This window comes from Haplochromis burtoni, unplaced genomic scaffold (assembly GCF_018398535.1).
Source record: "Haplochromis burtoni strain Fernald_Lab_line unplaced genomic scaffold, NCSU_Asbu1 Contig_655, whole genome shotgun sequence".
Lineage (NCBI taxonomy): Eukaryota > Metazoa > Chordata > Actinopteri > Cichliformes > Cichlidae > Haplochromis > Haplochromis burtoni.
In genome coordinates, this window is record NW_024583016.1 from 196,698 (window position 1) to 210,634 (window position 13,937).

A 13,937-nucleotide genomic window follows, 5' to 3' on the forward strand; every position below is an offset into this window, starting at 1 on the left:
GTTTGTATCTGGGTCATGAATATATATTTATGTTCAGGTTTTTCCATTACACCAGTCCTACCCTGCTACCTGTACTGTATGTACAACTTTATTTCGGGAAGATATGTAAATCCAAATCATGTAAATCCTTTGCAAACAAGGAAACATCAGAATGTATTAGATCACATAATGTCTGATTGTAGTTCTGTTTTTGGTTTTGTTTTGTTGAAAAGAAATGATTTTGATCATTTGATTGGTGATCTCAACATCATTGCCCCCACCTTTCATTCATGCATGCTGTATTCTGGCATTGGACCATAAGAGAGCAATCTTTGCTGCTGAGCTCAGTGAGCTGTTAGAAATGCCCTATGTAAGTAGAAGATTAAGAATAACTAGTAAAGGTGACCCAGCTAATATGAACAAAGCTGTATGAACTATTTGCACGATCTAGATTGTGGGTAAAAAGGGGAATAAGCTAAAGTCAGCAAGCCCTCCAGAAATGATCTAAAGGAGAAAATTGGACTGCCCTTTGGTATGAATATCACAATCAACTCATTTAAATTTAGACTACTATTCTCACCTACTGAGTATGATTATGCAATGGTCACTGAGTGGTTATATCCCTTTATTCTGATGCAATGTACATTTATTTTGTTGATTAGAAAAATCCCATACATCTGCAGATTGTTTTGAGTCCTACTTTCCACGTTGCTTGTTTAGATTGTTTGTACGCACATTCTGCCAGTCATCGTCTGAAATACAAACCCTACACTCATTCTTCCATTTAGATTTCAATTTATTAGTTCATTTTTCCCCCATTCATAATGTTAGTAAGAAGTTTGTTCCTGCTCATTATTGGTTTTACTGTTTAATAAGGATGGGAATTGATAAGAATTTCGCAATTCCAGTTCCATTATTGATATCACTTATCGATTCCATTCATTTTTGATTCCCTTATTGATTGTCATTGTGCATGCTGAAGGTATTTCCCCTCTTGGTTGTGATCATTACTGGGGTCATTACTCAAAAAAGTAATTATTACACAGAACACATTTCTTAAAAGTAATGCAGTACGATACTTAATTACACCCAGGTTAAAGACTTTGTTATACTACTGTTTGTTTTGTTACTTTCATGTTACTTGGTAAAATGATCTGAAACACACTGTGCCATAATTGCTATTTAACAATATAAACCTGCAGGCTACAGCCCCACACACCAACACAAATTCCTATCCTAATGAGGACACAAATATGATCTTTCTTTTAGTGTTTATGAACACAAAGCAAAGATGAAAACCAACACAAAGAGACTTCAAAATGATCGTCCCCGTGATTCTACTGCAGACACATGAACAGGTAGAAATAGAGGCTGCAGCCTGATTAGTCAATAGTTTGTTACCTGTTGAAGTTCAGCAGCAGCTCACTTTATCACAGTGCTGGGCTGGGGTCAGCATTAACTCAGCTTTAACATCCTTCTGCCTTCTTGGCTAGCTTAACCTTAGCATGCTGTCTGTGCACGTGCTTGTAAAAAGCTGAAGTTGTGTTAACAGTACGATGCATTTTTGTTCTGGAGCAGGCTTTATTTTACCATAAAGCTCCCACCCTTTTATGCAATAAAAATAAAAGTAATGTCCATATCCACTGTTTTCCTCCACTGGCACACAAACTGAAATCATCTGATTGCAGCGAGAGTGCACGAACCGATAAGCGGGATTGATATACAGGCAGACTAACGATTCCAAGGAATTGGTCTACTGAGAACCAGTTCTCTACAAGAACAAGTCTTTGATTCCCATCCTTACTATTAAAGTACGTTGTATTTCTAAAGTACCTGAACCGTAACTTTATATGAATTTCCTGGAAGAAGTGCAGTTCTCCATCTGACGAAACTGAACGCTAGGAATCCATACCAATCTAATTTCAATATTTAAACCTCCCATCAGTTCTCACTGTGACCATTCTGTGACCTTTGGTTTTAGCTCCCAGTGTGCTGTCTATATAGAGTTTTCTTTCCCATTAATGGCATGTGTAGTTGTGAAATTCATGTGCTTTATAGCTTCAGTAAGTTCTAAATCTTCTCAGCAGAGACATGAGTTTGGGAATGGTAACCTTTGTTGTGGTTACAAACAACAAAAAGATAAACAAATCTTCTGTTCAAGGTCTCTGACCATTGTTCCTTTTAGCTTCGCATCATCCCTTATTAACTGTGCTAGGGGTTCAGTGTACAAAGCAAATGGAGTAGGGCTAAGTGGGCATCCGTGCTGGCAACCCCTCTCTGGGTTTCTATTCTGATTGAGGTGCCTGCTAATTTTAATTCTGGTATTTGGCAAGTTTTACAAAGTTTTGATGCATTTAATAAACTAAATGGGGCCTGGATGCTATCCCAGCTGTCTCAGGGAGAGAGGCCTTTTGCCATCTTTACTAATTACTGTAATATTTTCCTAATTCACCTGATCAATTATCCAAGGTCTTCCTGTACCTAAATTGGTCTCTATATGTTTAAATTTTTTTGTGTGTGGTATAATTGAAATGATCGCCTCCCTCCATGTCATTGGTGCCTCATCTTCCTTCAGAATGTGATAAGAAGTACCGGAATTATCTGATCCTTAAACCACATGTACCATTTGACAGCAAAGCTGTCCGTATAGTGAAATGTCAGGGAGGTATGTCCAAAAAGAAAAGGAGACTGCCCATTTGCCATTCTATACAGGTGAAACTAAGGAACATTTCAGTTCTGCATTGAAAGTGTAATTGCTTTAAGCAGCAGCACTTTGAACCATTTCAGCCTTTGTTTGATTTGGTTGCCATGGTTACAGTGGCCATTTAACTTGAGTTGCGTTCATTTCAGCCCAGCATCGTGATCATCTGTTAGCTGGTGGTGAATCAGCTTCCTGTTGAGGTTGGGATTGACAGCTGATGTTGCTGGGTCACGTCTGTCCTGGTTTGAAGACCAAAACCGAACAGATGTTATGACAGTGAGCATTTATCATCTCATCTCACGTTAATCCTTTATGTAATGTTTAACCTCTTTGGCTCATGGGCCCTGTATTGACAGCAGTGAATGCTGGGAAAGGGGAGACTGAAAACACACAGTTCCTTTTTGAATTTAAACAGTTGTATAAATATTTTGTTTGCTGAAGTTTGAAGCCAGATTTGACATTGCCTTGGGGTAACTGGCACTACTATTAGTGGGTAGCAGTCAGGTGGTAAGGTTAGAATTTGGTATAAACAACATGAAAGCGTGGATCCATCCATCCCAGCGCAGACTGCTGGTGGTGTTGTAATGGTGTGGGTGGATTTTTTCTTGGCACAGTTTGAGCTTCTTAGTACCGTTTGAGCATCATTTAGACACAGCCTATCTGAGTATTGTTGCTGACCATGTCCATCCATTTGTGACTACAGTGCCCTCATCCCCTAGAACTGTAGAAAACTGCGTCATGGATTTGTAGCTGACAAATTTGCAGCATCTTCATGATGCTATCAAGTCAGCATGGCTCAGCATGAATCATCAAAGCTACTTTAGCAGAGTGCAAGAGTAAAATTATAGATCTGAAAATGAACATAAAAGGTCCCCTTAAACTAGCAGTTTCTTCTATTTTTGTTTGCGAAGAGAGAATTTTGCAAAACAATACAGGCTTGACAATGTTAAAAGCTTAGTATTTGAGCACTTTATCCACTTAGTTGTCCTCTTTTTGGAGATGACAAAGTGAAAAGTGTCATTTTTTTGTAGAGCTGCTGATGAGGCATAGTTAATCCCTGTTTTCTCCTCTCTCACTGGCTATTTGTTCTCAATTGCTAAAAGGGGATGGGGCTGAAAAATTATGGAGAGAAATTTGCCTGAAAACGGTTGCAAATGTGAACAATATGATTCCCAAGCTCAAACTACGACTTACAACTCTGTGCAATGATTTGTGTGTAACTTTTGTGGAGTCACACGTGGTCAGATTGCTTTGTATTTGTGTGTGGATTGAAGCATGCACGTGTGACTCCTCCAAAGTTACACACAGACCATTGTACACAGTTGTAAATCTTAGCTAATGCTTGTGAATCCCATTGCACACATTTGCAACCCTTTTGAGGCGAATCTCTCTCCATAAAGAATCAACACCTTTTTATCAGCGTAAATAACATTAATTGAAAGCCACAATCAGAAGCAAGAAGTGCAAAGGCCACACCCAAAGCATCCCTCCAACAGAGGGTATGTCTGCCTTTACTCCTTATCTGCAGTCCTGACTGTTTATACCTTTATGACTGTTGTTTGCGTTGGCAGAAGACAAAGTGTGTGTGTACATAGAGCGCTCTCTCTCTTTCACAGGACTAATTCTGCAAATTAACCTTCGTACTATGCCCATGTGCTGCGGCCGCTTGTGCTTGCTCTCACTCTTACTCTCTCTCTCTCCTGCTGTAACTCAAGCCTGTTCACCCGGTCACACACATTGACTGCTTTTAGAGATGAGGGACTTTCCCATTTACACTGTGTGTGTCTGTGTGTGTGTGTACTCTTCTTAAAGAGTGTGCCGCCTGGTCACCTGATACTTTTCTATGATTCCCCTCCTAGATTTGTACTTCCACTAAAGTCTCTCCTGTACTGCACAGACGATAGTATAATCTAAAAGATGGTGAAGGATAGTATTGAGACACTTAGCATTTCAATAGTCTCCTCAAATTTTATTGGCGCGCTAAATTGTGCTAAAATCGATATTACATTTTCATTCATATCAGAGTGAGGGGGTGAGATAATTTTCCCCACACATTTTTATTGTGTTTTTGTTTGTATTTATTTTTATTCTTGTTCCAAAGGATTTCTTCACCAAAGGCTTCGATTCAGTCTTGTTCTTTGTTTCCAAACCTGCCGCTGTCTTAAAGCCTTAGTTTTCTGTGTATATTTATCCCAGTAGCCGTGCCCCACTTTGTATTTATACCCCGTCAACATGCGGAGTTCACCCGCAGGCCACACGGAAACAGTTGACTGCTTCAGCTCAACTTCACTTGTTCCAAGGACAGACGTCATCACTCACATGATTAGCTGTGGGCACAAATATTATATTTTCCCTTGTTAGTCTTAATATCTCGGTTCATTCATGTTATTAATGAGGAAATGACTGTTTGCTTTTGAAATCACCTTTGCTAAATGCTAAAATTCCCCTGTTTCATTCACCCACCACCCTAAATTTAATGATGAGATGCTGTTGTAATGTGAAAGGCATGCCATGCTTTGGTAGATGGAGAAAAAAAACAAACACTTTTTGTGCCCTGCTTGCTTCCACTGCAGAGTCACTATTTTTGCCAACTCATTAGAGCATGCGTTTCAGAATTTCTGCTAAATGGCTGAATGATAAGCTTATTAAACAACAGATTTTACAAGCTTTTTTTAAAAATAGACAATTACAAATGTAAGCTGCTGGATTCTGACCCTTCATTCAATAGGTTCATGCTGTTATGTAATTAGCCTGACTTATAGGATTTCCTGCAGCGAGACATCCAACTGCTCTCTCGTGCTGTGAGTTAAGTTTTTTTCCACCATTAATTAAGCAGCACCGACTTCTCTCTTCCTCTGCCAGGGAGCCCAGATGAGAGTCTCTTCCAAAGCTGAGAAACGGAACAGAACTAAGAGGGCAGGGAGGAGGAGGAGAAAATCAGGGTGAGGCTGAAGCCAGAGTGGTGCATCAGTGTTTCCGCAGGCCAGAGCCGCGCTCATAAAGTATCTCAGAATAGTTTCGTTGATATGAGAGCAGTTTGCTTTGCAAGAAGTTGTGAAGCTTTTCTAGTTCTGTGACCTAGTGTCTACCATCATGCTTGATGGTCTTTCAAGGACACAGAGTTAAAGTCTGTGAGGTTTCTAAAGAAATTGCTCTAAAACACGACATTAGATCTTTGAGTCAGAAAGATTCATTTGGACAATTGAATATGACAGTGTTACTCCAGACTGATACCCCTGAAACATTGGATTATGAAGTTCACATCTGTATTGTGGAGGGTTCAAAACCTCTGTCTAATATTCTTATTGCGGCTGAAGGTCTGTTTGTCTAATGATGTCTGCGTGAAGTTGTGAGTCAAATGGGAACAGAAAGGAGTGCAGCAAATATGTTCACCCTGCTATAAATCTTACAGTTTATTTAACTAATAAACACCTCTCAGGCTACTTAAGTAATCTGGAAGCTGACAACACAAATGACTTCGGGTGCAGTGCTTGTTTTTGCCTTTGCTGATAATCTGAGAGAGTTTATTATTTTGTCATTTAGACTGAGGCTGAATAATGAAGTGATAATGAAGTTGGTTAGAAGCTTTGGCAGCACTTAGTATGAGGATTTTTCACTCAGATGGAATAAATGGTTGAATTAGAGAAATAAAATCTTAGCATATCAATCTCTATTGATTTCTGTTTGTCAGGATTTCATTATGGACGATTACTTCTTACAGCGCCTTTTTAGATGGTGTAACAGGGACGGTCATGTAATGTTGTATTTAACATTGTATTGCATGCATCTAATAGATCACGTTCTTCGTCTGTGTTAGACTTGCAGAGAAGCTGTGTGTTTGTGCATTAGGGTTTCCTTTTTTTTTTTTTTCCTGGTCCCTGTATGCTGGTCAGTGTACTTCCCACCTACAAAGCTTGAAATAAGTTTGGCTAATCCATGGGCACCAACTGTTTTGACTTATATTTGATAGCCAGTATTAATTTCTAAAAGTGCCCCCAAAGTTTTCTCGATTTGCAAGTCTTAACCACAAATGTAAACCAAGCTGTTCTTGACCTAAACATCATAAAGGTATTGAAGCTACCAGACATAGCCAGTCTAGATATATAAGAAAAAACAGAATACATGCAGGCGTATTCCTTCCAACTATTTTCTTTTGCAGCCTACGTTTTACTAGCCACACTAGCCTCTGCTGCAGTCATATTGTCATTCCAATCCTACAAATCATGGCTTGCTGTTGCTCAAAGAGACTGACGGTGTGGATCAGCAACCGCTAAACGCTCATGAGTTTCATCGACTGTCCAGAGTGGCTGGGGGATTAAAGAAAAAACAGAGCACATTTGTACCAGCTAAATGGATTTGGGGATAAAGAGGCATGGTAGAAGTAAAAAGCCCTTTGTGATATGGGTAGTTGTATATATGAAACTATATACACTCTGAAATGAGATCAACTTCATCAGTTATGCTTACAGTTGCAAACATTGGTAGTAGGGTTATGCAGCCCATGAAGGTGAGTGGGTTTGGCTGTTTGAATGGGGCTATTGTGGTTAATCATACAATTAGATTGTGTGTGGGCAAGTAATTGTTTTTCTATCCTTTCGTCCTTTTGCTTTGCGGCTTTGCATTAAAATCACTTTCCGCCCTCTGCATCGACACAGAGATGTGATTTTAAAGAGACAGGTTAACTTGGAAGGGTCTGACTGAAGCTGGTATATGTTTGAATGTTTAACTAGATAATGTGGTGTTATCCTTCATGATGATTTTGATCATTTTTAATAGGAAGCATTAGCTACAACGTGGCAGTCTGCAGTGGAGTGTAACCTTTTAATGGCTATGAATAGACAGTCTCCTGCATTTGTCCCACTACTCTGCTCTCACAATGACATTATTTTACAATATTCTGAACGCATTTTTATTCCCATATTCAAATTAACACCGTAATGTTTTACAGGAAAAAAAAAAAAAAAGCAGACAGTAGCTGAGAAATAAATAATTTGATTATTACTGAAAGGAAATTACAAGAGAAAATTTTGAGGGATGTATATGTTTCTTTTTAATGAGGCCAGGAAGCCAAAAGTCCCCCAGTTTCAGTTGTTAAATATGAACATTTAAATTTTTTTCTATTTTACTAAGCTGAATATTTTTGGCCTTTTGACAGTGCAGGGAATTTGAATATGCCACCTTATGCACTGCCGACTCGCACAGGACTTTTTAAAAGCCTTTTCTGGCATTTTGAAGACCCAGTGACTACAATGGATAATGACAATATTTGTTAGCTGCTGCTGTGGTTGAATTACAGATAATAGGCTGTGAGGAGGCAGACAGGAGAGGGGAGCATGGCATGAAAAATGTGGAACCATAAACATAGTTATTTTGCATTCAGGGAGCTCCACATTGTACACTTATTTAATTTGATCATCAGTGCTAAACATAAACTCTGATTTTGGACTGTTAGTTTGACCGAACAAGTATTTAGTAGACCTCACCTTCAACTCTTTGTGAAGATTTGAAGTTTTATCTTACTAGAAAATGCTGATGGAATACGGTTGGTTTGTTGCTGCTTCTTCTTCTTCTTTTCTTTTTTCCCCTCCATCATTTAGGCTGTTTTTACAGAAGATTACTTGTTGATATCCACTCTGATGTACATACACACAGAGAATAACCTTCTCTGGGACCCCTTTCAGAGGTTTCATATACAGCTGCACCACAGGCTGCTCTTTGTGCTGATTTCTGGGCCTAACTGAGATTATATGTGTGCGCGCAATATCAGGGTGGTTTCTGGGTTATCCTAGGCCACACACACGTGCGTGCGCATTCTCTCACATACTTTTAAGTACAGTTGCACACATTTTTATGCACAGTGTGTCTCTAGCTCTCTCTGCTTCTCTCCCCTCATTCACCCTGGTAGTCTCTCAGCTAGCTCCAAGCCGTTTAGCTATGCCCCCTCGCTTTGTCTGTGTGGAGGGATTACTCTGTCCTTTGTGATTATCTGTCTATTAATAGCTTCCTTTAAGGCTGTTCACATGCTTCAACAGAAGCAGAGTTGCAGGATTCCGAGGCCCCGGGCTCTCCAACACAATCCGACCCCGAATTGTGAAGCGGGTAATTACAGTAATGATGTACAGCATACTGTACACTGCTGTACTGAGAGGAAGGACTCACACATACACACCAAAGAGTGCAGGAGTACACACAAAGCAAGCAAGAACATTTTTTTTGTTTTTGTTTTTTTGCTGTGGTGTGCAACAAATTGGACTACATGCGCATACACAGCCAAACATAAAATACAGAGGCTAAGAAAGAGCTCTCTTCTGATGCCACTGGGGTGATGAACCTCAGATATACACCCATCACGTATAACATTATGAGCACTGACAGGTGAAGTGAATAACAATGGTTATCTCTTCATCATGGCACCTGTTAGTGGGTGGGATATATCACGGACCGAGTGAACATTCAGTCCTCAAAGTTGATGTGTTAGAAGCAAGAAAAATGGGTAAGTGTAAGGATTTGAGCGAATTTGACAAGGGCCTAATTACGATGGCTAAGCGACTCAGTCAGAGCATCTCCAAAATAGCAGCTCTTCTGGGGTGTTCCCGTTCTGCAGCGGTCAGTATCCGTCAAAAGTGGTCCAAGGAAGGTACGGTGGTGAACCAGCAACAGGTTCATGGGCAACCAAAGCTCATTGATGCATGTGGGGAGCCAAAAAGGTCTGATAGAAAGGCGTGAGAACACAAAGTGCATCACAGTGGTGTATGAGGCTGCATAGGTGCAGAGCAGTCAGGGTGCCCATGCTGTCCACCACCATAAAAGGTGATGGCAGCAGAAATTATAAAAAGCACTGATGGGCATGTGAGAACTGGCCTGGTCTGATGAATCAGAATTTCTTCTACATCACATGGCTGGTCAGGTGACTATGTGTTGCTTACCTGGGGAACACTTGGAGTCAGGATGGATTATGGGAAGAAGGCAAGCCGGCAGAAGTGTTCTGCTGGGAAACCCTGGGTCCTACCTCACATGTGGATGTTACTTTGACACATACAACCTCCCTAAGTGTTGTTGCAGACCATGTACACCGTTTCATGGAAAACCTCTTTTAGCAGGATAATGCATTCTGCCACAAAGCACAAATGGTTCAGCAATGGATTGAGGAGCACAACAATTCTGAAGTGTTGACTTGGCCTCCAGATTTCTCAGACGCTACCGTCTTACAGCACTGTTACTAACATCTGGCTAGATCGTGCTAGATACCAAGGTGCATCTTCAGAGGACAGGGCTGTTTTGGTATTAAGAGAGGCACCAAAACAGTATCAGGCATGTTTTGCCCGATCAGCATATTTATTCTTGTATTGCACACTGCCCTCTGCCCTCACTATACACTGTATAGCACTTTCTTGAACATTGTCCTCTGTATACAGCCTTGTCACCCATATGCATATTACACAACAATGTGACAGATGAAACCTTCTTGATAAAGATGCATGCACGTTTTTCCAGCCCACAGTTCATATTTCACGATGCATAGGCATGCACATGAAGGGTGTTTCACATGCAACACATGACGTGGAAGAAGAGGGACCACTTTGATGCCATATTACTCTCCTGTTTTGCAGTTATGTGTTCAAAGAGAAGACTACATACACACAGACATGACGTAGGACAATCTTTACCTGCCCTTTTTTCTTCTCATCTAAAGGAACAGGTTTAGATGTGGAGAGGAACATGCAGGGATAGAACACGGAGGACACACCATTATTTTAGCCCAAAAAATCTTTCGTTCTTCACCTAGAGAGACCAGGAAAGTTGTTTACTGTGTTACTGTGTGTGCTGGTTTATTTGGGTTTGCCGTCTGCTACTGCTGAATCCAACACTGATGAGTGATAAGAGTGAGCAAATAAGGGTTGTGTTGCAGGCCATTAAGCTAAAGCAGTGAACAGAAATGGATGCTGAAACACCACAAAACCAGGTCATCCCTGGGGTCAGCAACGCAATAAAGTAGTGCAAATGAATCTTCTAGTTGTCTTAATTTCTGATGTTCTTTATCAAGCAGATTGTTTAATTTGAGCAGAAAAGAATGAATCCCTCTTATGTGTACAATAAGACTGCAGCACAATTTGTGGGCTATTTGGAGCGCTGAGTAAACTTGGCAGGATAAGAATATTTTTGCGTGTGTTGTAACGTCTCAACCAAACGTGAAGAATTCAGCTAAAATCAGTTTGCTGTGCATTCTCTCTGATAAATGAACGTTTATTGTGGAAGTTAGTGGAGCAGGGATTAGGACTGCTGCCAGTCAGCCAGGGTTTGGGTTTGATTGTGACTGGCCCGGTTGGATGCATCCTCAATGAGCTGAGCTAAAGCGGGAGGCCAGCAGGTCGTGAGTAACTAGTGGCATTTGGATCAAAACACATTCAGCATAATCACTTTAAATGCGCTCAAGGAAATCTGCAGAGGACTTTTTTTCCCCAGGACAGGAAACTGCACTTTCTCTTTAAACGGTCAGAGCTTCAGGACGAGGATTTTAGCCATTCATTGTAATGAGCTGACAAAAAAGGAAGAATGAACCAAATCATCCATTTATACAGAAGTTTAATTATGTTTCTTCAGCCGCAGATCATTTTCTAATTTCCCAAGTTAATATTATTTAAAGGAAGTAAAGTAGAAGACATTTTAAACCCTTTTTATTTCTAACAGGATGTTGAGGTTTGCTGCACAGGATGCTTACAGCACAGCTGAAGTATTCTGGTCATACGTTAATATGATTCTGCTTCTCTGCCATACAAACAGTTTATGCACTATTCAGCCTCACAGTGATTGCTTCTTCATAACAGCAACACCGATGTATAGACGCTTCACACATCATGTGTCCTTGAACTTTAATTAGTTCCCCTCTTGTCAGAGTTTTTACAAAGCTGAATTGGATTTGGATTTTGTTGACTAAAGTCATCTTAGTTTAGGCTAAACTGGAGCTGCCACAGACTGACAGGAAGCACGTTAAAGGAAGGCATCGCATTGAATTTCTCTTTGTTTTCATAATGATTTGTAGTTAAAACTAGACTTGATGTAACAGTTTGTGTATCTGTATGTCGCTTATCAGTGCTTTTCACTATTTCTACTACTGGAAAGGGCCTGCTTAAGTGAGAGAGCTCAGTGAAATCAACAAATATGCAAAAAAATTTTTGCATTTCTTTCTATAAAATAGGCATATTTCCTTCTTTCAGTCTATTATTTGGTTTGAAAAATGAAAAGGAAAAATGAAGTATTTCAGGGGTAAAATAATGAATCACTACTCACTGTCACAAAACCTGCATGTTATGGTGAGGTGAAAAAGTCATTTCACCGGTACTCCCGAACTTTCTCGCTCATTTACATGTATATTGTGACTCATCGTCAGTAGCAATAGAATTCAAAATGCAGCCAAGCGCTTTGAAGTGTAATTGTGGAGCGCACACATGCACAGTAGTAGCAGTGTGCTGTCTTCAGAGCAGCAGCTTATCTCTTACATAATAATGGCCCAGTCCTGCCGGGTTGAGAGCACCGGGTCTTGAGTTGTGGCGATCTGGGAAGATTGTTGCTCATCTCCCCCGCGGGTCTGAACTCTGTGCGACCTTCTTGTCGTGTCTGTCACAGTGGGATCAGAATAAAGACACCTGCCGCCTTCTTCTGCCTGCACATCCATACAATTCGTGACAGCGTTGCCTCTCCCATCAGAAACACTCGCTGCTGGATAATGAGGCTGTCACACTCATCCTGCCTGTGCAGACAGGGGTCTGCAGGGAAGATGAATAAGTTAAAAGCTGTTGCAGAGCAAGAAGCACACTTTTACAACTGAGGCATGCACTGGTAGCATCCTTCGTTTCTTTTGAACAGTCCTCCGTGAACATCTATTGGAGAGCTCGGAAACTCCGATTTCTTCTTCTAGGCAAAGTCACACATTTTCTTCTTTGTGGCTGTAACTACCCACCTACTTCATCTTGTGTTTACACCAAACAGAGATGCTCTGCTTTCGCTCCAAATATTAAAACAGGTGATTCAGGAAGCGACAAAATCAGCACGAGATGAGGGCAGATCAGTAACAGTTTAACTACTACATGGTATTGGATGTGTCTTTAACCCAATCTGCCTGTAGACAATTGACTAAGAAGTAAAGAAAGTATAACTTGATCTCAATGTGGCTAAAAATGGTTTTCATTACCAACAACTTGCTGTGCTAATTGTTTAGTTTGTAAATTCATGGAGAAAGCAGGTTTTTAGTTTCAAAGGGTAGAATCCTGACCATGACCATTAATTGCTTTTCTCATAAAATGGTAATGAAAAAATAAATCAATAAATATTAATGTGGTTATTTGTGCGTCAGGCCTCTGTCCCACCAGGTCTGCTCAAATCCCTGTTTTTACTCTCGTCTTTGACCATGTGGTGTTTGCTATTACAGCTTTCTGGTAGCTGCGGGAGTCAGAAGCATCTGCTCGCTCCAGATATGTGTCTTTACCAATTTATCTAACCTTTGTCATCATCTTTCTCTTTCCCCTGTGTTTGCTTTTGCCTGTCTAGACGTGCCGGCGGCGGAGCAGCCGGAGCTGTTCCTGAAGAAGCTGCAGCAGTGCTGTACTGTCTTTGACTTCATGGACACGCTGTCAGACCTCAAGATGAAGGAGTACAAGCGCTCCACGCTCAACGAGCTGGTGGACTACGTGACCGTAAGCCGGGGCTACCTGACAGAACAGGCCTACCCCGAGGTTGTGAAAATGGTAAGAAAGAATGAATCTGCCCATTCTGCGTAAACAGTAGATTTGCACTCTGTCTGTACAGAACACTGAAGTTCAGTTTTTTTTTTGTTTTCGCCATGTCCACTCACAACTTTATACCATCTTCATCTCAAAGATGGAGGAAAGTTTGCAGTGATGGGTGTTGGTTTGTCTGCACAAAGCCCTTTTGTCAATTTTTGACCAATATATCATTAAGCTGACCTTGAGCACCTTGTGGATGGAATCTAAATTTTAATGGACTGTTCGCCATTCATTCAAAACTTTACAATCTATCGTTTTTTTCAGAGTGCTACCAAAATTGTAACCTCTTTGGAGCAGGTACTAAAAACTGTAAATTTTATTACATTTAATGAGGTAAAAATGTCTGTTTTTGTCAGTGGGGTCTGGAGATGTTTCCTGTCTTAGCGTGTCATCCCCATATCTAAAGAATTTTACTGTCTTTTGACACATGTGAAACATTAAGGTAGCATGCACCTTGAAATTTCGAGTCATTGATG

The 13,937-nt window shown here is 40.5% G+C and overlaps 1 protein-coding gene across 4 annotated transcripts in view; it reads left to right on the forward strand.

The window, feature by feature from the left end:
• Nucleotides 1-13,937, forward strand: part of ppp2r5eb (protein phosphatase 2, regulatory subunit B', epsilon) — a 48,493-nt gene that overhangs the window by 23,404 nt on the left and 11,152 nt on the right. For all 4 annotated transcript variants that reach the window (XM_005949333.3, XM_005949334.3, XM_042215085.1 and 1 more), the window contains one exon: nt 13,226-13,422. In XM_005949333.3, coding sequence (XP_005949395.1) covers nt 13,226-13,422 — 197 coding nt within the window. The remainder of the gene's footprint in view (nt 1-13,225; nt 13,423-13,937) is intronic.